Genomic DNA, 24,338 nt, shown 5'->3' on the forward strand with positions numbered 1-24,338 from the left:
TTATCATATAAAGATAGTAGATAATCTCTGATCTGCTGCAAGTTATGTTTATTGAAAAAAATTAAATTGGGTGGACAAATGTCTGCTTTTTTCCACATCCTTTATGAAAATGAGATTATATATGTATAGAGAAAATTAGAAGCTGAACTTAGAATAAATGGAGTACTAAGAAATTACATCCTCTTTAAGTTCTATAGTTTTATGTATTAGGACATAGTAAAAATCTGATCCTTAGCAGTTCTTAAAAATATTCTGGTTAAAGATGGACACTAATGTCACAATCAATACAAAACTATGAGTTGCGCAAAGAGCCATGGAAAGATACATGTTCAGCATTATAACACAAGATAGAAAGACCTGCATATGGATTAGAGAACAAACGAAAGTATACAATATCATCAAGGGAGTAAAGGAATTGAAATGGAAATAGCAAGAAGAACTGATGGCAGGTGGACTAAGACTGTCATAGAATGGATTCCACTTGATAAAAAGTGTTCACAAAAGAGAACTAAAACAAAATGGATCTACAACATCAGTAAGTATTGCAGGCCCAAGTGGCAAAAGAAAGCTCAAGACTATATTGATTGGAAACGTGGAAGAGACCTTCATCCTGCAGTGGATAGACAATGGCTAAAATGATTGTGACAACCTCAGATGAACAACAACACATCACATATTAAACCATGTTATTTATTTTACAAAAAAAAAACCCAAAATGGAGAAACTGTATGGAAAACTATGTAACCCAACCAAACTAGAAAAATTAAAAAGAAATCCCGGAAGAAGATACTGGTCAACCATCATATTATTGTCAAGAAAGCAACATGAATCTCTTCATGTAACCAATAGGAATTGACCTAAATATGATGGTGGTTTGATTTTACAAATTGAAAAACAAAGGAAACTTTTACATGTCATAATGGCAACCAGCCATCCTTCACACAATGAATTAATCTATCAATTAAACTGGGGTTGGTGAGGATTCAACTACTGTGATTTGCAAACCAAGTGTTGGGCACTTAGTATAAAGCACAGACCAGGTTACAATTTAAAAGATCAAGAAGACAAGACTAAATTCACTTTATAAGTCTAAATTTCAAAGGGAGTTTGTGCTGTTATATTATTACATTAGTGTTATGTTGCTGGAATTAATTTATCAAAATGAATTCCTTCTGTACTGGCCTATGATCGTTATAAAAAATTGATTTCATTTAAATTTCTTCCTTTTGACTGCAAGATTGCTACATCGCAGGAAAAGGTCCTTATCTTATGTCATATTTCTTCAAACTAGCCATTCATTCCAAACCAGTAACTTTATTCCTCAACGTCCCGTCGGAAGACATAGTCCCAAACATTGCTGTAGGGATTTGATGTAGATTAACAAAACGTTTACTGGCGCAAAGTTTGCCGCCTAACGGTTGCCAAAAGGCTGAAGAGCGGCCGAAGGGACAACGGGAATTGCAGCAGGTGTCCCACGGACCGGTCCCTGTATACACCTTTCTAACGAGGTACCAACCCCGTCCGTCCCTAAGACCTCCTCAGGATGGGTGGATCCCGAAAGCCCGTGCCGCCTCCTGCTACAGAGAGGTGGGAAAGCCTCGTTTTTCCTCTCCCCGCCCTTCGCCCTGCGAGCCATCAATGCGAGCAGCCTGGGGCGGCGGCGGGAGAGTCCTCAGCCGCACCTTCTTTTTCCACGGCCCCGGTTCAGAGATGGGCAGCTGAGCCCTCTTCAGTGACTGACGGACAACCGAGCGGGAGGGAGGAGAGGTCGGTGGCTGGAGGCGATCGTGGAAAGGAGGAGCAGCCTTCGCCGGCTGCGCTGAAGGGGAAGGCGACGAAGCGCTGGGACCAGCCAGCCACTTCTGCCGCCGTCGCTGCCGCCGGGGATGTGCGGTGAGGGCCCGGGCCCTCCTGGCAGACGGAAGAGCTGATTAACCGGGGAAGGGAAGATGGGGCGCGGGAAGATGGCGTCTCCGGCGGGGTCGGTGGCTTCCTCCCGCAGCTGCTCTCGGATAGGAGGCGGGAGGCGACACTGCCTGTGGCGGCGTGCTGGTCCTTTTCTTTACTGGGTGCCGGTCCTCTTCATCTGCAGCATCCTGGCCTGGTCTTACTATGCCTACGTCGCCCAACTCTGTCTGCGTGAGTCCCTTTTTGACCTTCCCTTATTTATTCAGTATTGACGGATTCTTATATGGATCTGATGCTGGAAAGCCAACTGGTAATTTTAAAGGGAGCTTGATTTTTAAGACTTCTGGCCTTAATTCATTAAGAAAGATCTCTTGAGAGTAACTATCTGCTGTACAGGAAATAATGTCTCCTGGGGTAAGTGTTAGCATTTGTTAATCAAGGCAGAGCAGTAAAAAAACGCCTTGTGTGCGCTTGCTGGTATTGAAATAGCAATGTTTATCAGCAATATATAAACAAACGCAAGGAGTAGGCGCACACATTCTCTGTGAAGCTATATTTCTAAGAATGGAAAGCAAAATTAGGAAATTGATTTTAATACCTGCACATTATCATCTTCTGGGTAAATAAGCTCAGTGAAGAAATAGATAAAAATATCACAGTTTAGATGTTCTGCTCTGGTCTAAAACTTCTAAGCACTTTTATATTATAACCAAATTACCTGCTGGATGGTGTAATTATAGGTATAAAAATAAGGAATTGTATTTTTCAGAATCTGAACTGACAAATAATCTAAATTTCACGAAGGTTGGCTGCCATTAAAGCATGTTAATAGAATAATGCCTTATTTGAATATCATTTTCAGGTATGTTAATTCTTTGTGTTGCTTCTTTTTTGAAATGTTGATTAACAAAATACCTGAAGTGTCCACAGTCTGTATTAAAGGTTGCCTTTATAACCAATATCCAATGTTTCTTACCTAAAAGAAAGATGAGCCTGCATTAGGGAGATCCTTTGGGTGACAGAGAGAGAATATTAGAAAATACTTGTTTATTTCCATTATTGTCCTCTCAATGAACCTAAGACAATTTTAAAAATAAATTACACTGAGAAGCCTAATATGATAAGTATGCTGAAAATGAAATGAATAGTAGATGATATTACTGCTTCTCTTGGAACCATAGCAACAGTCTCTTCCTAAACCTCTTCACCACCTCAATCTGGAATAATGCTATTCATGTGATTTTGATTATCCACTGTTCCTTTCTTTCTCACATCCTTCCCCTCAGACTTTTTATATTTTTCTTGAAATGTGAAAAAGTAAACAAGAAAATGGTGGACTGATTTTTGGTGCAATCTTTTTTAAAGTCGGGATGAGATCTAACTTTTATGTCACACTCCCCTACTTCATAATTTATTTATGTGATGACTCTCCTATTTTGGTTTGGTTTTATCTCCATGGAGAATTTGGCAACAATTCAAAATGAGAGTAGTTGATATTTTGTTTATCCATACTGTCTGACATTTAGTCATGAAATATGTTCAAAGATGAAAACTAAACCTCACTGTTTACCTCAGAATAGTTATAATTTTCATTGTATGTGGAAATGAGTAAAAATGTCAAGGAAATCCTTACAAATGAATGTTCCTAATTTCTGTCTTTGAATTGCATAGAGAAAAAGCAAAATTTCAGTACTGTAACTGTCAAATCATTAACAGTTTCCAAACCAGCTACAATTTATTAATTCTTAGTAATTAGTCATTCTGTAAAATAATTAAATATAAATATTTCATTCCTTAACAATTCATATCTCATAGAATCATTGAATGTAAGCTTGGGAAATTGCTATAAAGATAATTCAGTTAAATCTGCAAGAATCCCTTATTACAGTAGCCGTGACAATGGCCATTCAACAACCTCTGTTTATATATTTCAACAAAGGGGAGTCCACCATTTCTCAGGAGGCAATCTGTTTCTCTGATGTTCATACAATTAGCTTTTTTTTTTCTGATGTCAAACTGAAATTGACTTCCTTCTAATTTAATCCCATTGTTTCTTAAAGTATCTTAATAAATATATAGTATATTGCTACCCATCAAAAGGAACTCTGAGCAGTGAACAAAATAAAACAAAATACAACTTAAAGTAACCAAATTGAGGCTTCTGTAAAAAAAATAATACCTTACCACACATAATACCTTATGTGTTTGTACATTACACAGAAACAGAGTTCCATTAAGATTCCAGGCAAACTCCGGTGAGAGAAGCCAAGGTTTTCACGTCTTTCAGGAAGGTCAACAAAGTCTTCTCCTGCCTTGTGGAACAGCTCAGAATGAATCCGCCCCATCTTCTGGCCGATCTTAAGATACATGAAAATGGCTATCAGATCTGTCTCAGTCCATTCTTGAAAAATATGTAGTGCCTTCAAACACTGCAAGTTTTTCATTGTATTCTCCCTATCATCTTGGTTGTTGTCCTTTGGACAGACTTCAAATTGTAAAAGTTTTTCCTGAATGTATTGCTCAGAACAACTTGGGAAAACAGGAGGAAGAGTTGCAGACTAGACAACTATCATGCAAAAGGTATCTCAGCTGACGGAAGCAAAAGAGACATGGGAAGCATTTCTGAAAAGACTCTTTCTGGTTTTCTGAAAAGTAAGAGAGGGAAAGAATGCTTTCAGGCTTGCAAGATTCTGTTACTTCAACCTTTCAATAAGTGTTAGAATTCATAGTTAGTGCTTTTTGTATGGACTGTTTTTATTCCCCTCTGAAAAATCTGCAAAGGTCTTATTCAAAAGCAATATTTAATTCAACTACAATGTACGAATGCAAAATAAACTACGATATTTATATGTTCATTCCAGGGGTGGGTTCTACTTACCTTTACTACCGGTTCGCATTGGGAGCGTGCATGCGCGCTTCTGTGCATGCACAGATCACCTATGATGACGTCCGGGTCAGTGGGCGGAGACTTCCGCCGGTTTTACTACCGGTTCTTGTGAACCGGTCCAAACCGGGGGCAACCCACCACTGGTTCATTGGTAAGTATATATGTACTCCAGAAACTGAGAATGCTTTTTTGGTGTCCAAATAATGTCAAGTTTTCTCACTGATCTTTCCTCCTTTCCTCTCTTGCAGTAACAATATCAAATATTGGAGAAAAAAGTAAGTAATAGCTATTTTTTCCTACTTTGTAGTTTATAGAATTTAAGGCTGCTATAATGTGTATATGTTCAGAAACTTCATTAAAAATTTTATTTATTTCAGCAATAAATTATTGAAGATTGCATGCCTTTTTAAATTGGATTATAGGCTGCATTTTTGTTTCTATGTCTCCCTATATAGATCATTATATAGATCATTAAACCTAAGCAATGATCATCAGGTTTTCAAAGGAAAAAGGGGACAAAAGGTTAATCTTCTCTGTGTGTATGACAAGATATAACCAAACAGATTCTTTATAATTTAATAGAAGAAATTGAGGTAACTTTAGTTGATACTACCAAACTCCTTCCTATTCTTCTATTTGCTGCATTAATACCAACATTGTAGTACTGTAGTACTTATATTACTCCTTGCCCTAGAAAATGGGGCAGAACCAGTCAGGAGACAGTTAAGGAATATATAACGGTGTTTATCTTGTGTATTGCTATTTATTTTGTCCTATCTTCTACTGACACTAATATAGTTTGGGAAGCTATTTTCTTGTTTTTCTTTGATTTTATCTTCTTTATTTTAGTAGTTAAATTGTAGACTTCTTGAGCAGAAAGTTATCAGCTTTTTTATTCCATCCATAGATAAATTATATTATATAGTAAAACTACATTGATGACCATCAGCTTAGATGAGTTTAAGATGGATTAGTAGTTATTGCCTGTTTACCATATCTCTGAACATTAGCTGCTATAGAAGAGTAATTGGTCTTAGTGGCAATAGGACATAAATAAGTCTTTGATTTGATAGAACAGGGCCCTTGAGTTTCTGTTATTATTGTATAAAATCAGGTGCATAACAATCTTGCTATATAGACCCATTAAGAAGATTTTCTTGCCCCCATTAGATCCATTCCAAGGAATACAGATATAGATAATGAAAAGTTTAAATGACAGAACATACAGAATTTTCTTCCTTACAAAGTTTTCTATCTGAATACATTTTGGTAGTGCTTTGTAGCTTCTTTAATAGCCATTTTTTATAGTTTTATTGCTGTTATGATAGCATTGTTCTTTATTGTGAACCATTCGAAACGTTTGGCTCTTTTCTTTTTCTTTTCTTTTCTTTTTTGGTTGTCTGTATATCTCTGACAATTTCTATCGTTTGCTTAATGTCTTAATTTTATGATCTTGTTTTAGTGGTGTGCCTGATTGCGTATCATCTATTTTTCATGATGTTTTTGTGGTCTTACTGGAAAACAATCTTTACATTACCAATGAATCCTTCCAAAGAAGTAAGTTATAATTTTGTGTAAGAAAAAAAAACTTGTTTACTAATTTTTTTTCTGGGGCACAAAGGTTCTGTGTATCTACAGTAAATAACAACCTACATAAATATATTCTCTCTAGTTTTCCATCTGTTCATCTGAAGACATAGGCTACCCACATGTGTACTTTATTGACAATATCAAAGCTTTTAACATTTATGTGAAAAACATTAGTTTATATTGTGTGTTCTTTCAAGAACTTATTCTTTTTTCTCTAATTTGCTATTATAGAAATATCCTTATTTCTATAATACCACACACCCCCCAAACAAGTATATTCAGTTTCTTAATACTGAATTTTCTTAGTCTTGTCATCAGCTCAACTAACTGTGGAAATAATTTTAACATATTTCAAATAGCATATTGTTAAATAAAATTGAAAAAATATATTACATTACAATTTATACATGTACAAATGGAAAAATGTAATACTATTTCTTGATCTTAATAAAGGAAACAAGGAAAATCATTTTTGTTTCTATAGGCAGACCTATTATTTTTAATTATTTAACAAATGTACAATAATGTGTTATTTTAAAATGTTGGTTTAAATCTATGTATAGCAATCATTTTATAATTACTTGCAAAGGGCCACTTCTTTCATTAAATGATATAAAACATTGCTGATAATATTGTAGTTTATTCAAGGATTTCTCTTCTGCACACTGATCAAGATTGTCTTTTAACCTCATTTTCAGATTGCCTTTCAAATTATTTCTTAAAGCGGTTAAGGGCAGATTTAGTTTTAATATCTGAAATATTCTACCATTTTTATGGGGAAGAGAGATTGATGTATTGATTTTCAATATTACACAATTGTAAAAATTTAAAAATGAAAACTTTAAATAGCTGTCTTTTCATTTGTTTTCTTTTGTTCTTAAGAATATGAATGTACTTTCTTCCTACCAATTTCGCTTAGCAATATGGGAGGGGTAATTTGTTAGGATTCCCTTAAAAACTCTAAGCACAGTCCAGCTTTAATAAATCAGATCCTTAATTATGGATAAAGTTATAATTTCATGTTCAAGTAACTGTGATTACCGGTTATCCTTGAGGTACAACAAGCAATTAACGAACGTTTGAAGTTACAATACACATCCCAAAAGCTAAATATGAACCTGTTTCAAAGTTACAAACCCTGCAGTGGCCCCATGGTCATTTGCCCTTACAACCAACTACATAAATGCTGCAGCACACCCACCCACTTATTACCATTCCATCCTGCCCGGCCAGGTCCTCAGAGGCACTGGGTCTGTTTTGCCAACATACCAAGTTCCACGCACTCCTCCCTGCTCCCCAGTCACCATTCGCTCACTTATCCAGAGTTCAGGAAGTCAGGATAGAGAAGGCCGTTCCCGTGCTCCGCCACCTGGCACAGTCAAGAAGAAATTCTGTCAGTTTTGCTTCCGTTGCAATCCTTTCCTCTGCGATGAGTATAAATTGCTATGATTTCTTCTTAGAGCCCCCAGTGCTAGCTTTAGACTTATGCCGCAAAGCTAAGAAGAAATTGTGCCCATTTTGTCCCTTGCAATCCTTTCCTCTCCAACCAATTTAAATCGGTGGTGATTTATGCTGGCTGTCAAGGAAAGGATTGTAAAGGAAGCAAAAGTGATGGGGTTCTTCTTTGCTCTGCCAGCATATGACTAGCATAAAACTGGTGACGCTAAGAAGAAATCATGCCTATTTTGGTCCCTTGCAATCCTTTCCTCCCCAGCGTAAATTGGTATGATTTCTTCTTAGTGCCACCAATGCTAGCTTTACGCTAGTCTTACGCTGGCAGAGCAAAAAAGAACATTTGCTTCTGTGGTAATTCTTTTCTCCCCAGTCAGCATAAATCACTACCAATGTATGCTGGTTGGGGAGGAAAGGATTGCAAGGAACCAAAATAGGTATGATTTACACTGGCTGGGAAGGAAAGAGTTGCAATGGAAGCAAAAGCAAGAGGATTTCTTCTTGATTGTGCCCTTGAGCAAGGGAGCAGCCTTCTCTACTCCAACTTACCTGAGCTCTGGATATCTTCAAAAGATACGTGTGCAATTGTGATGGGTTGGGGTATGCAGGTGGCCCATAGGGCTCTAGGGCACCCAAGGGGCAGGACGCAGAGCACGGGATACCTCAAAAGGTGGAGGAGGCCTCCTAGGTATGCCTATGCCTGCACTATACCTCCCTCAGTTTCTCACACCCCTGAGTCATCACATTCTCTACCTAACAACCCGTGCATTCATTTAATGAATGCATTGGAGAAAGCAGGGACAGGGAAGTTGTTAATCATGTGCTTCATGTAATAGTCAATGACTTCCGACAGAAATGGGCAATCTCCATTACTCTCATAAATCGAGGACTACCTGTATAGATAATCTTTCTGAATTGAGAAAGTAGCAGCCACATCTGCTTGCAAAGAATTGTCTCTTTAGTTTCAAACTTTCCAATATTTAGGTAAATGTCTAAAGATGATTATACTAAATGGTTAATAAATAATGATTCAAGAACTGCATTATTTCCTAGTTCCACTTGAGCTATTCAGATAAGGAATTGCTGGAAAGAGAACCTAGAAATGAAACCCATCAAGAAGTGCTGAAGAGGGCAGCCAAGGACCTCCCTATCAGTACAAGAACAATGTCTGGAGGTAAATATTTGTCAATAATGATGTCCTCCTGATTATTTAGCAGATATAAATTAAGAGTAGCCATATAAAATCTAAAAATTCCATTATGAAATACATTAAATAAAAAAGGTGGTTGGTTTCTGCCCAGTGATTTACTTAAAATGAATTCACTTGTCAGAAAAAGACCAAGCTAGGGAACATATTGTTCGACTAGAGGGAAGGACAAAGAACATCTAGCATTCTTCTTATAAATAAGTATTTAGTAGATTGTCAGGTGTACTATGGCAACTAGTTTTGTAAGACTGCACTCAAGATGCTCATCTAGAGTGCTTTGTGATCTCCAGCTTTGGTTCTCTATTAAGCAGCCATTCAAAATGATTCTCTATCTATAAATTTTTGTTTAACAATCCATGAAACCACCCCAGTTCCTTCTCTAGCCTATGTCCAGCTGATGGCAGAGAGATAGAATTTGTGCCCACTGTTTTATTGCCCAATAGATGGTCCAAATTTATTTACTTGAATCTTTTTGAAAAAAATCAAATCCAGTTATAATATGCCAAAACTAAGTGAAACAAAGTGAAATGAAATGGTCTCTCAGGAAAAAAACATTCAAAATTTAGGATATGTTGGATTGTTTTGCTCATCTCTATAAATTAGACCAGAGTATTTTAAAAAGAACAATTATTAAACCAAAGGATGCACTAAAGTTATTGTATCTTTAATTTCAGTTGCATTTAATTATAAATAAAAATTACTAACATTAAAGTTATTTCACATGTTTTTCCAGAAAATATTAATATATCATTGTTTTAAAAATATAACTTGAATTCAATCAGCATTATCCCATATGTTTTATATTAAGACTTCCCTGCTTAAAAACTTTTGGGGTATAAATAAAACAATATTTTGGCTCTCTTTACAGACTTTGTGATTATGATCCTTTCTGGAACAATTGTATAACTATTTGAAAAGGATGATTAGTTGACTGCACTTCCAGTCCTATTGAATGTAGAGATTGTTTCTTAGGAGAATTCTGCATAATTTCAAATTCATGCAGCAGCAGCTATTGATCAGTTTTATCGAATAATTGTTGGTAACTTTGATTAGTTGTAGTGAAAGGATCTGATAGTCTCTTCAGTTGCTTGCCAAACAACTGATTATTTGCCAATATTTGTTAAGAGTTATGAGAATCCTCTTGGTACTGAGGTTACTAAAATCAGCAGATATTTTTGCATTATTGAAGAATATGGTTAAAATATGTTTTAGCTAAAAAGTAATGCTATGCACAAATATCTATGAATATGTCTTATTGTACTCAGTGGTCTGAGTACAAATTAACAGGGTAGAATTATAATGTATAACATCATTTATTTTTTTGTGTTCAAAAAGAAATATGAGATTGTTAGCAAAATGACTCTTTGTTACATACTTTGAACAGTTGTCTGGGATATGCAGGAAGATATACACAAGGCAGCAAGGAGAGTAAACATGAATCTTTTTGTGTCTTTACAGCAATCAGATATTGTGATAGATGCCAACTTATAAAACCAGATCGTTGCCATCATTGTTCTGTCTGTGATAAGTAAGAAACAAACATTACAATATTTGCAAAGCTGAGAATTTATTTCCATCTTGCCTGTCTTATTTATTTACTTACTTACTTACTTACTTACTTACTTACTTACTTACTTACTTACTTAAGCACTTAAGCACTTAAGCACTTAAGCACTTATATAGCCGCCCATCTTATATCAAACTCCGGGTGGCTCCTAATCAAAAACAAAAATTACATAGAAGCATATTAAAACTATTAAAACCAAAGACATAAAACCAAAAACCTGAGCCCAAATCAAGCTTCCTATATTCAGTCACCTCATTTTATGCCAGGCAGAGGCTAGACAGCCATCTGATTTAATGGTAAGACAAAATAAGGAAGTTATCATATGAATGATAGCTAAATCAGGTCAAGCACAAGTTAAATTACTCATTTAGATGCTGGCCCAGTTAGTTATGGACTAACTTGTTCTATGTATTAAAATTGTCTTTGGCATAAAAGTTTTGTTGCAGTATGATTAACTTTTCTGTGAATTCTATAAAATAATCTACATTGTTTGTTTTTTTAAGATGTATTTTGAAAATGGATCATCACTGTCCCTGGTAAGTAATTTTTTGTCATTATGAATATCAAGAATATCGGGAAACTGGCTGTCTTTATTAGCAAAAAAAAAAAAAAGATTTTACTGTTGCTACTTTAACAATATTACTGGTCAGAACGGAAGAAGAACTATAATGAGAAGCAATACTGTTGAAACCAGTTTCTTTAAGAAACTCCAGGGAAGGAGTAATATACCAGTTCAAAAGCTGTGTAGTTTTTGTGGAAAATAGTGAAAGAAATACCTTAATGACCCCAGTCCATCTTTCTGTTTTTAATTTTTGTGACTATTACATGTTTATGTTTGTAATATTATGAGTTATACTGTTCATTGATGTAACTCCTTTATTTAAATAATTATTGTAATGTGAAAAACAGAAGTGTGTTTACTCATAATAACAAATGGAATATTATAAATGATATTTTGTGTGTGTGTCCATTCATACATATATTTTCAGCAATTTGTATTCTCTTTTCCTAGGGTGAACAACTGTGTTGGATTCTCAAATTACAAGTTTTTCCTTCTGTTCTTGGCTTACTCTCTATTATACTGCCTTTTCATCTTTGCAACTGAGTTACAGCATTTTATTAGATTCTGGACAGTAAGTTTCAATTCATTTCTGGTTCTGATGATGTATACACTATTGAAACTGTTGTGTCTATAAGCTTCAATTAGGTGACATTGGAAGATGTCTAAATGGGCTAATGCCAGGACTCATGACTCCTGTGAGAATGAAACTTGGGAAAGCTGTAGATATTTCAGCACCACTGCACCTTCTGATTACACTTCCATATGACAGGCATTGGTATTTAAATATATATTGGTATTAGTCACTAACTGGAATATTCTGAATTGTTTAGACTGTGCTTAAACTCTATATAGCTCTATAGTTTTTCAAACAATGTTCTGCTTAAAGCTGGTCTTTAAAATTGTGTCTTCCTGACAAGATATAATGAGAATCAGGAATATGTGATTTTTTCTCCCTACATATTCCATTTACAGTATTTACCATAAATGTTATGGGTGTTAATTAGTATTTTGGATCTTTAAATAAAATTAGATAGATAGATAGATGATAGATAGATAGATAGATAGATAGAAAGAAAGAAAGAAAGAAAGAAAGAAAAAGAAAGAAAGAAAGAAAGAAAGAAAGAAAGAAAGAAAGAAAGAAAGAAAGAAGAAAGAAAGAAAGAAAGAAAGAAAGAAAGAAAGAAAGAAAGATAGAATGATAGAATTCTTTATTGGCCGGTGCCTTCAGTATTTTTAGTACTTAAAAAACTGGTTAGAGGTCAATTACAGAGTACTCTTAAATTGATCAAGCTTCAACTTATAAACCTAGTTCATTCATCATGTTTAGTTGTAATTTAATTAACAATTAATTAGGTATGATTTACATAAATCACAAATACCTGTAGTTGGATTTGAACAAATCATGGTTTACAAAACACCATGTCTGGGTTTGCACACTATCTTAAGGCACATTCAAACAGTCCTCTACATTGTTCCATATAATAATATAAGTAGTCATTGATTTATGACCACAGTTGAGCCCAAAATTTCCATTGCTAAGCAATGCAGTTGTTAAGTGAATTGTGTGGTTGTTAAATGAATCTGGCTTCCCCCATTAACTTTGCTTGTTGGAAGCTAGCTGGGAAGATTACAAATGGTGAACACATGACTCCCAATTGTCAAAAGCCCAAATTTTGATCAGGTGACCATAGTTTGAAAACTGGTCATAAGTCAGTTTTTTCAGTTCCATTGTAATTTCTAAAGGTCACTAAATGAATGGTTTAAGTTGGGCCTACCTGTATTTATAGCACTTCAATTAGGTCAAATATAGCAATAGCACTTAGACTTATATACCGCTTCATAATGTTTTTACAGCCCTCTCTAAGCGGTTTACAGAATCAACATATTGCCCCCAACAATCTGGGTCCTCATTTTACTTACCTCGGAAGGATAGAAGGCTGAGTCAACCTTGAGCCTGGTGAGATTCGAACTGCCAAATTGCAGATAGCCAGCAGTCAGGAGAAGTAGCTTGAAATACTGCATTCTAACCACTGTGCCACTGTTATATTATAGTTATAATATAAATCAGTGTTTTTCAAAGTTGTCAACTTATAAGATGTGTAGACTTTATACTGTCAGGGGAATTCTGGAAGTTGAAGTCCACACATCTTAACGTTGACAAGTTGGAAAAAACACTGGCATAAATAAGAGAAGATTGTATGTAGTCATTATTGATCTAACTTGATTTTTAAATGGATGTATTTATGTGTCTAAAAGAACATTGAAAGATTTTTTTCTCTTTCTTTATAGAATGGCCTTCCTGACACTCAAGCCAAGTTCCATATTATGTTTTTGTTCTTTGCAGCAGCTATGTTTTCAATTAGCTTATCCTCTCTCTTTGGTTATCATTGCTGGTTGGTCAGTAAGAACAAATCAACTTTAGGTAAGGAATTAGAATTTTATTTTGTCAATAAACCAGGCTGTCCCTTGAGAGTGCTATTTTGAAAATGTTAAACAATGCAACAATTTCTTATAGAGGCCTTCCGAGCACCTGTTTTTCGACATGGAACAGATAAAAATGGGTTTAATTTGGGCTTCAGCAAAAACCTAAGGGAAGTCTTTGGAGATGAGAAAAAGTACTGGCTGTTGCCAATTTTTACCAGGTGAGTTCTGCATTTAAGAGAGCGTTGTTTCCCCATTAAACTATGTGAGCTAAATAGTTTTTTAAAACCAAAACTTAAATTCAACATTGAAAAAGCTTTTGAGTGCAGTTTGCTTATGTATATGTTTTTTAATTAATTTTCAGCCTAGGAGATGGATGCTCTTTTCCTACCTGCCTTGTTAACCAAGATCTTGAACAAGCTTCTACTCCTGCAGGACACAATGCAAATAAAAAGTATGTCTTTAGATGATGATGATGATGATGATGATGATGATGATGATGATGATGATATAGATAGACAGACAGACAGACAGACTGAGAGAAAACATAAAAACAGCTAAAAGCATTGAATCACAGACACAAAATAATCTAATAGGCAGCAGAAATAACAAAACAAAATTGAACAGTTGAACAAATAATAAATATCAATCCCATGTCTGGGACCAAAGCAGATTTTTACAACTTTCCAGAACTCCAGGAAAGAGAGAACCAACCTTATTTGGTGGGGATGCTGTTCTGGAAGCACTGGGGGAGGGGCAACAGGAAGTCATACTTCCTATGCCCCACAAGATGGCAATATTTAATGGAGGGGACCTGGAGCGCACCCACTTTGCTTGAATGTAATGGCCAGGCAGAAATAGCTGGAAATAAGTGGTGTCTCAGCTACCCAGGCCCAGTGTAAGATATTATTGTGTGTGGTGTTATTTATTTATTTTTATTTATTTTTATTTTATTGAATTTCTATACCGCCCTACTCCCGAAGGACTCAGGGCGGTGCACAGCCATGAAATAAAACACATAAATATACAAAATTTAAGATCAAATAAAAATGAATTAAATAAATTTGGCTGAATTAATACTAATTAAAAACCCATAATTTTAAAATACATTTAAAAATTTAAAATTTACAGTTTAAAGGGAGAAGAATTAGGCGAGGCCGGCTTGATGAAATAAAAGCGTCTTCAACTCGCGGCGGAAGGTGCGCAGATCCGGAATCCTCCGTATCTCTGGGGGGAGCTCATTCCAGATCGTCGGGGCCCCCACAGAGAAGGCTCTCCCCCTGGGGGCCGACAGCCGACATTGTTTGGCCGACGGCACCTGGAGGAGCCCCTCTCTGTGGGAGCGTACTGGTCGGTGGGAGGCTGTTGATGGTAGTAGGCGGTCCCGTAAGTAACCAGGTCCTAAGCCATGGAGCGCTTTAAAGGTGGTAACCAGCACCTTGAAGCGCACCCGGAAGACCACCGGGAGCCAGTGCAGCTCGCGCAGGAGAGGTGTTACATGGGAGCTCCATGTTGCTCCCATAACCACCCGCGCGGCCGCATTCTGCGCCAGTTGGAGCCTCCGGGTGCACCTCAAGGGGAGCCCCATGTAGAGAGCGTTACAATAGTCCAGACGAGAGGTGACGAGGGCATGAGTGACTGTGTGTAACGAGTCCCGATCTAGAAAGGGACGCAACTGGCGAATCAGGCGAACCTGATGAAAAATCCTCCCGGTCACGGCCGTCAGGTGTTCTTCTAAAGACAGCCGTGAATCCAGGAGGACGCCCAAGTTGCGAACCCTTTCCGTGGGGGCCAGTGATTCGCCCCCAATAGCCAGCGATGGCGTCAGCTGACTATATCGGGACGTCGGAAACCACAGCCACTCGGTCTTGGATGGGTTGAGTCTGAGCCCGTTTCTCCCCATCCAGATCCGTACGGCCTCCAGGCACTGGGACATCACTTCAAGGGCATCGTTGGGGTGGTCCGGGGTGGAGATGTACAGCTGGGTGTCGTCAGCGTACAGATGGTACTTCACCCCGAAACCACAGATGATCTCGCCCAGCGGCTTTACATAAATGTTGAACAGAAGGGGCGAGAGAACCGATCCCTGCGGCACCCCGCATATAAGGGGCCTCGGGGTCGATCTCTGCCCCCCTGTCAACACAGACTGCGACCGGTCAGAGAGAAAGGAGGAGAACCACCGTAAAACGGTGCCTCCCACCCCCAACCCCTCCAACCGGTGCAGCATGATACCATGGTCGATGGTATCAAAAGCCGCTGAGAGGTCTAACAGGACCAGGACAGAGGAACAACCCCTGTCCCGAGCCCTCCAGAGATCATCAACCAACGCGACCAATGCCGTTTCCGTGCTGTACCCAGGCCTGAAGCCCGACTGGAACGGATCTAGGTACGCCGCTTCATCCAGGTACTGGGGTAGCTGTCGCGCAACCACACTCTCAACAACCTTCGCAACAAAGCAAAGGTTGGAGACTGGACGATAATTAGCCAATATTGCCGGGTCCAGGGATGGCTTCTTGAGGAGAGGCCTTACCACCGCCTCTTTCAGGGCGGCGGGAAAGACACCCTCACCCAACGAAGCATTTATAATCCCCTGGAGCCAGCCTCGCGTCACCTCCCGGGAAGCCAGCACTAACCAGGAGGGACACGGGTCCAACAAACATGTGGTCGCGTTCAATCTACCCAGAATCCTGTCCACGTCATCTGGGGTCACAGGATCAAACTCATCCCAGATAACAGTCTCAAGACCTGTCTCCGTCACCCTCGCTGGATCTATCCCGTCAGAGTCCAGACTTGCCCGAATCTGAGTGATTTTGTCATACAGATACTGAACAAAATCCTCGGCTTTTCCCTCCAAGGGGTCCTCCCGCGCTTCCTGATGGAGCAGGGAGCGGGTCACCCTAAACAGGGTGGCCGGGCGATTATCTGATGACGCAATAAGAGCAGCAAAATGAGTACATTTTGCTGCTTTTATCGCCACTAGGTAACTCCTAATATGGGATCTTACCAGTGTTCGGTCAGATTCAGAAAGACTAGCCTTCCAACAGCTCTCTAGGCGTCTTTTCCGGCGCTTCATCTCCCTCAGCTCCTCGGTGAACCAAGGAGCCAGGCGAGATCGGCGCCGGGTCAGAGGCCGCAAAGGCACGACTCGATCCAGGGCTCCAGCAGCCGCCCTATCCCAGGCGGCCACTAGGTCCCCAGATGAGGCGTGAGCCAGAACCTCCGGGATTGGCCCAAGCTCCCTCTGGAACCTATCAGGTTCCATCAGGCGCCTGGGGCGGTACCATCTTACCGGTTCCGCCTCCCTGCAGCGGGGTGCCGCGGTTCGAAGGTCAAGGCGAAGGAGCGAGTGATCTGACCATGACAAGGGCTCGATGACTATATCCCCTATCTCAAGATCACTCAACCACTGTCCAGAGACAAAAACCAAGTCCAGTGTGTTTCCCCCAATGTGCGTAGGGCCATGAATTAGTTGGGTCAGGTCCATGGCCGTCATGGAAGCCATGAACTCTCGAGCCACCTCAGACGCCTCACCCACGGATGGCAGGTTGAAATCCCCCATGACCATAAGTCTGGGGGTATCAACCGCCACCGCGGCAATAACGTTGAGTAGCTCGGGCAGGGCTGCCGCCACGTGGCAGGGAGCCAGGTACGTGATCAGCAAACCCCTCTGAACCCCATGGCCCCACTTCACAAAGAGGGACTCACAGCCAGCTGTCTGAGGTACAGTGGTCTCCCTCGGCCTAAGGCCTTCTCTAATAATAACCGCTACTCCCCCGCCCCTCCCCTGTGGCCTTGGCTGATGGAATGCGTGGAAACCTGGTGGGCACATTTCTACCAGAGGGACCCCTCCCTCTGGGCCCAACCAGGTCTCCGTAATACCCGCCAGGTCCGCTCCCCCCTCGTAAACAAGATCACAGATGAGGGGGGCTTTATTTACTACAGACCTGGCGTTGCACAACATCAGGCGAAGGCCCGGGCCCTGAAGGTCTGTACTACCTGGAGCACGGGTGGAGCTTTGGGGGCCGGAGCACTCTACCGCTTGAAGACAGCGGGCGCGTGCTCCCTTAACATGATATGGCCCCCTGCTCCCGCCATATCTACCTCTCCCACACACAGTACCAATGGTAGAAACACAATCTGGACCAGCTCGACCCCCTCCGGATTCCCCACCACCCCCGCCGGATGTCCTGGCCAAGCCCGACTCTCCCCCTAGTGGGTTATCCCCCAAACCCACAACCCTAATTTCAATCCCACCCCCCTCCCCCCTCCCCGAACCCCTTAAAAGTTTAGACAAGGACAATTTTAAAAAACCCCGCAGCCCCCTCTTCGCGGCATGCCACCTCTCGGGACTCCAGAGCCCGTCATCGAGGTAGGCCCTCGATAGAATGGAGGGCCAAGCCTGCGAGAGGGGGGAGTCTCGCAGACCAAGAAGCTCCGCTGCTGAGTACATTGATCATCATACTGGGTAATGAGACCATATCCTGAGGGTATATATAAAGGACTGGGGAGAAGACAGAGGAATGGGGAGTCTCAGAGACATGTTTACAGGACCAAGTCCCTTGTCTCCTCACAACAGAGGACATGGTCCAAGCCAAGACGACCACAGTTCCACAGTTTGATATAGAAATAATCATCTTATACTTCAGACACATTAATAGTGATTATCTGCCATCCAGAAACATTCAGAAAAGCCATACATTCAGTATGAAATCTCAGTAGTACAACACTTGGAGAAGTACATAATGGCCTTCATGTAGCTCATAACAAATGCTAAGCCATGTCTAAAATAATTAATGATCACTGCCTTTTATCCAATTCTGTTCTGTATCTTTCTATCTTAACAAAAGCAGCAAACCTAACTTGCATCTCTTTCACAGCCCATCTATTATACCTAGTAATGGGTACATAAGACCTCTGGGTTTGTTTTTTTTTAACAAATTGAATTTAAAACATTTTTAGTGCGTCCTCACATTTGCGAACCGGTAGGGAAGGTAAGTGAATACCACCCCTGACAAGAGGGTTCATGAGACAAAAAGAATCCAGAATCCACAAGGCCCGATCCAAAATCAAGGCACGGTGTCAGTCCAAAACAAGGCAGGAATCGCAGTGACCAAGAAACACACAACTAGGAAATGAACACTTTGTTCTCAGTATTATCTCCATCTGTCTCCTGTGTTAAATAGCTTCCAGTGCAGCCCATCAAAGGGATGAAGCTGCCACCTCATCAGTAGTCAAACTAACCTTCACTTCTCCTGCCTTTTCTCTGCCCTTCGTGTTCTCAGATCAGGTGGAGAAAGCAGTTCCTCTTCCTCATCACTGACCAGCTGCAGCTGTGTGCTTTCCCCACCTGAAGCCTCTGGACTTTTCTGCTTCAGCTGTGCTTCAGCCAATCACTCTCAGCCAGCTGCTTATCCAGTCACTCTCCCATTGAACACTTATCTCACTTGGGCTCACAGTCCCCATCTTGGAGCCATCAGCCGATTCCCTTCCTGATGTGCCGGGGACTGGCTCATCCTCCTCTGAACTAACATCTGGAAAGGCATCTGGGGAAGCATCTGGGGCAGTCATCACAGAAATTCCTTACCGTATGGCAAACTCTCTCTCCCTTATTGGCAAGAAAATAACATAGGCGTTCCCCTGCTGTTATTAGGAGTCAGGCTCAACTAAAGCTATATTCCCCAAGCACCCTGAGCAAGGAGCCTTGGTAGTACAGTGGTTTAAAGCACCCTGTTATTAACAAAGCTGCCTGCAATTATTGCAGGTTCGAATCTTACCAGGCTCAAGGTTGACTCAGCCTTCCATCCTTTCTAAGGTAGGTTAAATGAGGACCCAGTTTGTGGGGGCAATAAGCTGACTTTGTATAAAATATACAAAAGTATGAAGGCTATTGCTTAACGCATTGTAAGCCGCCCTGAGTCTCCGGAGAAGGGCGGCATATAAAATCAAATTTAAAAAAATAATAATAATTTAGTTCATGGAATTGCTTCTCATTCAACTTTTTTAAACCATTTTTTTAACAGTGAGAATAGTCACCATTTTCCGGCTAAGACATTACGAGATTCTCAGAGCCACCTTCTTACTGATCCTCAATCTTGGACACAAACTAGTGCAGATACTGAAAAGAACAAACTAGGTAAGAAATTGTTACAATATTTTTAATAGTAAGTTTTGAAAGTGTCTTGTTAGGCTGAAGCATCAAATCAGATCATTTCAGCCAAAGATAAAATGAGAACATTTTAGGTTCACAAGCTGAAAGTTTGGACTGAGCACATATCTTGGTACAGGTAGACCTCAACTTACAACCATTACTTTAGTGATCATTTGAAGCTACAACAGCACTGAAAAAACTGATTTACGCCTGTTTTTCACACCTATGACCAATGTGAACCGCATCCTAATGGTCATATGATCAAAATTCAGATGTTTGGCAACTGATTCATATTTATGATGGTTGCCATGTCACTGTCCTGGGCTCATGTGATCACCTTTTGTGATCTTCTGACAAGCAAAGTCAATGGGGAAGACAGATTCAGTTAACAAACATGTTACAAACTTAACTGCAGTGATTCACTTTACAACTGTGGCAAGAAAGGTTGTAAAATGGTGCAAAACTCACCTAACAACTGTCTCACTTAGCAATAGAAATGTTGGGCTCAATTGCAACTGTAAATCGAGGAGTACCTGTATAAGATGTTCAGAATGTTGGCATTTCCTTCCCTTTGAAGAAACCCTTTCATCATGAACAATTCAGTGAAGATAATTTCATTTTTTCATCTAGTGATGATTTTGATTTATTGATTCTAAATGGTAGAAATAAATAAGAATAGATGAACTCAGTGTACAATTATGAGAATTGAAGTCTTGGTTCTACTAATATCACTCAGTGGTGTACCCCCATCCCAAGAAACCATCACTGAACCAACATAGTAGAATTACTGTTCTACTAGCCCCGCCGTATGCATGAAAACCTGCTGGGTGCCTTTGGGCCAGTGACTCTCAACCCAACCCTCCTCACAGGGTTGCTGTGTGGAAAATAAGAGGAGTCTTAGTTATTTATAAAAATAAAGCAGCATTAAAAAGGGACCATTTTTGTTCAGTTTACACACATAATAGGGCAGTTGGTTGCAGCTTCAAAGGACACTTGAGGAAGCCGATGATCTGCACCTTTTTCAGTCAAGTTTCAGGCTGAGATATACTGCAGTATTTGAAAGAGCATTGGTAGCACTTCTGAGTGACAGCTGGCAGGATAAGAATGATGTAACTTTCCTGGTTCTTCTGACCTCTCAAGCAGCCTTCCAGTCCATTGATTGTGTTTGCCTTCTGGGCTGATTCCAGGGTTTGTAAGGTGGAGACACAGTTTTATAGTGATCTCATTCATTTGTCTGGCTAATTTCAGTTGGTGCTTGGAAGGGGTGGAGGAGAATAGAGCCTTCTTTGTAGGATTTATTAGAGTTTAACACTGTTTAAGACCTAACACAAGGCTGCTGGGCAAGGTCATCTGCCAGCATGGGATCAGGTGCCATAAACCTACAGATGATGCTCAATTATATATATATTGAGCCTGACTGGCCAAGTGATATAAAGCTCCTGTCTTCATACATGGATGCTGTTAAGGTCAAGGTGGGGAGAAACAAGAGTCAAGTTCAAACCCTGTGAGACAGAGTGGCAGGGATTTTGGCTATCCCATTTCTGAGAACTTTTCAACTTTAGTTGTACTTCCCAAATGGCAATCATAGCCAGGAGTGTTTGCCTAGATCTGCATTGTGCACAATGATGTTCTTTCCTTAGTTGTAAATTTTCATGCCTTAGTCACTATGCAGTTGAACTATTGCAACAGACTCTATATGGGCTGCCCTTGAGCACCACTCAGAAGGTACACACATACAGAAAGAAGCAGTGTGAGTGGTTATTAGTCATTTTGGTTTATCCACACAATGCTTCTGCTCTAGTTGTCAGTAAGCTTCAAGGTGTAACTTATTTAAAACAAAGTTAAAAATCATTGTTTAAGAGAATCTTTTTTTTTAAAGGTATGAGCAATCCTGCATTATCTATGGAAAATGAAACCTAGTCTTACAAGTAAAGAAAACAACATTGGGTCTTAAAGTAAGTTATTTTTTAAATTTTTGATGGCTATTTCATATTTAATAAAATGCTTCAGTATTTCTCAACTTTGGCAACTTACAGATGCATACTGGCTGGGGAATTCAGGGAGTTAAATCCACACATCTTCAGGTTGCCAAGGTTGGGAAACATTGCTTTACTTTGTAATTTCTGTAGTCGTGTAGAATGAAAGCCATTAATCAAATTGTTTTTCAAATAATACTTTTTTGTAGAAAAAGCACTGGTGATGAAAGGATGAAGAATTCATCCAGTACATCAGCATTCATCAACCAGCTACTCAGTCCACTGCTACATGGATGTGCTCAAAAAAATTTCAAGACCTAATTAGCTGTCTCTGCATCATCACTTGAAATATCTGTTGACACGATTATCATAAAAATAATGGTTTGGCTAACATAGAATATGGTTACAGTGTAAAATGGAAGTCTTGAAAAATGACACGTTGGGAATGAGAGAAATCTTAACGTATACAGGACAACTGTTAATCTTTTAGAGATTATAGGCGTGGTTTTTGCATCAACATTTATAGCTCAAATGAGCATAAACTTTATATATAATCTAAACACATTCTTGGAAGCAGTTCTTGAATCTTTGAATGGAAATCTTGCTTGTGATTTCCACCTTCAAACTACCTTTATTCCTTGGACTATAAAGAAAGCTTTCTCGGTTCATTGAATAGTTTGTTTGTTGATTGGGTATAATGAGAAGATATATTTGATTGCTGCCTTCAGTTGAGTTAGCAAAACTTTTAATTATAAACTAGCCTCAGGTTGGACAATCATGCTCATGCATCCCTTTATATAAGGGCTAGATTACAATTTCTCTTATTTCATAACTGAGAGACCAAAACAAACTTCACATTTATTTATCTATGTAAAAATAAGGAGTGTAGTTAGAACCATGCTCAGAGCAAGACTTTTTGAAACTTTGTGATGGCGAATTCAATTACTCAAGCTTACTTGAAATGATTTTTTTTAAAAAAATTCTTGAGAATTATCAACTTAAAATTTTGACCTAAGTTTGTATTAATAAGAGGCTTTGTTGTAACTGAGCATCCTTGAATTGCTGCATTTCTCACTATTACCCTGGTGATTTACATATGAAGAGATGTAGAATATCATGTTAACACTCATGTTCATACTTTTACCGTGGTTTAGATTATATTCTTAATAAGATAACTGGATCTAGCAGAGACACACTTTAAATGAAATTAATTATCTGGGGCTTTTATGAACTTTTATATGATCTGATTTAAGAACCGAATTTAAAATTTACGAAATTTCGGAAGCCAAGGAACTTAACAGTTTCATAGAACTGGTTTTATCAGTGCCTTTGCATGTACAGTGGAAGATGGAATTAATACATTTAAGCTGCACATAATACAGTATGCTGTTTACATAAAATAGGTTTTAATCAGTTTCAAAATGGTCTATAAACAGTTTAGTTAGAGAAGAATGTGAGAAAATTGTACATCTTACTGAAAAGTATTTAAGAAACAAAAAAATTGTTTTCAGAATCACTTTGGCAGTCACTTTAGACTTCTAAACAGGCACTACACATAGATCTGACTGAATGACATTCCCCAGCTGCAGTGGTCTCAAATATTTTTTTAAAAGCAACACATTATTTTCTGTAGCTGTATAGATTTTAAATATTTCAGAATGGTCTTGTGGAGAATAAATGAGATAGCATGATGATATTGTGATGATATTATTACAACAACTGTAATAGCGTAGATTTGGATTTTTCCCTGATATTTTAATCTATTTGAAAAATCTCAGTAGGATCTAATCACCAAAAGTGCCAGAATATGACCCATAAAATTTGGGATATTTGAAAAGGTTGTGTACTTCTAGTTTACAGTTTTACACAACATATATTAGCATTGACAATTCATTTTCATAGCAGTGTTCTAATTATTTATATTTAGATATGGAAGTGATGAGAATAAAATGAGAATACTCCTTATACTGCTTAATCATCATATACTGTACATTGTGAAATGTTTTGCTGTTGGGTTGTCTTTAAACTATGTGTAAATTAAAGGGGAAAAGTTGCAATTCAGTTCTCATACACTTGTTAGATATAACACCTTACAGTATTTTTCAATAAAATTCAAAATAATGGGACATGTCTCTCTCAGCATGTCTTTATGAAAACGGACTGTCAGCTGTCCAATGTCAAAATTTTGAGAGGAAGGAAGACTTGAACTTATTCAGGTGATAAGAGCCATGTAAACTAGAGAGGAGTTTATATGGGACTTTAAAATAATGTACCTTCTTTTGATACATTGAGCATAGAATGTATTCATTCAAATTGTTTTTTCACATTACACCCATTATTTTGCTCTGGAAGTAAATTCCGTTGACCTTTACAAGCAGGAGACTTCCAATAAAAGGTTTGGGATTGGGGTGAATAGTGAGATAGCAATGACAATAAAGAAAAAAAAGAGGCATCTCTGCAAAATGGTATTCTAATCAGCCTTGTTCAAATTCCCGTTGTAACTGTTTGGGAAAAAGAATTCTGTGCATTATCTGCTATACACTTGCATTTGGGAAACCACAACCTTGATGAACTGAAAACTAGGGTTCTTGCCTGATTAAAGACATTTAATTGTAATCAA

General features: G+C 38.9%; 1 protein-coding gene across 3 annotated transcripts; it reads left to right on the plus strand.

Annotated features, from left to right (window-relative positions):
- The first annotated feature begins 1,545 nt into the window (after positions 1–1,545).
- ZDHHC2 (zDHHC palmitoyltransferase 2) lies at positions 1,546–24,338 on the plus strand. Of its 3 annotated transcripts, none has more exons than XM_060686798.2 (14): positions 1,571–2,139; positions 4,770–4,946; positions 5,044–5,070; positions 6,258–6,352; positions 8,891–9,011; positions 10,503–10,572; positions 11,115–11,147; positions 11,624–11,744; positions 13,463–13,595; positions 13,689–13,815; positions 13,959–14,048; positions 19,615–19,727; positions 21,622–21,697; positions 21,928–24,338. In XM_060686798.2, the coding sequence occupies exons 1-13, from the start codon at positions 1,950–1,952 to the stop codon at positions 21,660–21,662; spliced, it is 1,338 nt and encodes a 445-aa protein (XP_060542781.1). In that variant the 5' UTR covers positions 1,571–1,949; the 3' UTR covers positions 21,663–21,697; positions 21,928–24,338. The 3 variants fall into 3 exon arrangements, with proteins under 3 accessions (XP_034257297.1, XP_060542781.1, XP_060542782.1); XM_060686799.2 differs by lacking the exon at positions 1,571–2,139 and adding an exon at positions 2,678–2,770; XM_034401406.3 differs by lacking the exon at positions 4,770–4,946 and having other exon boundaries at positions 1,546–2,139.

The sequence above is a fragment of the Pantherophis guttatus genome, chromosome 8, assembly GCF_059756535.1.
Source record: "Pantherophis guttatus breed Tessera chromosome 8, ASM5975653v1, whole genome shotgun sequence".
Lineage (NCBI taxonomy): Eukaryota > Metazoa > Chordata > Lepidosauria > Squamata > Colubridae > Pantherophis > Pantherophis guttatus.

Excerpts from the sequence above, each read along its gene's own strand:
- ZDHHC2 (XM_060686798.2), top strand. The coding sequence starts at position 1,950 with ATGGGGCGCGGGAAGATGGCGTCTCCGGCGGGGTCGGTGGCTTCCTCC. Across the intron at positions 4,947-5,043 it reads AACCCACCACTGGTTCATTG|TAACAATATCAAATATTGGA; the intron begins GTAAGTATATAT and ends CCTCTCTTGCAG. Across the intron at positions 5,071-6,257 it reads ATCAAATATTGGAGAAAAAA|TGGTGTGCCTGATTGCGTAT; the intron begins GTAAGTAATAGC and ends ATCTTGTTTTAG.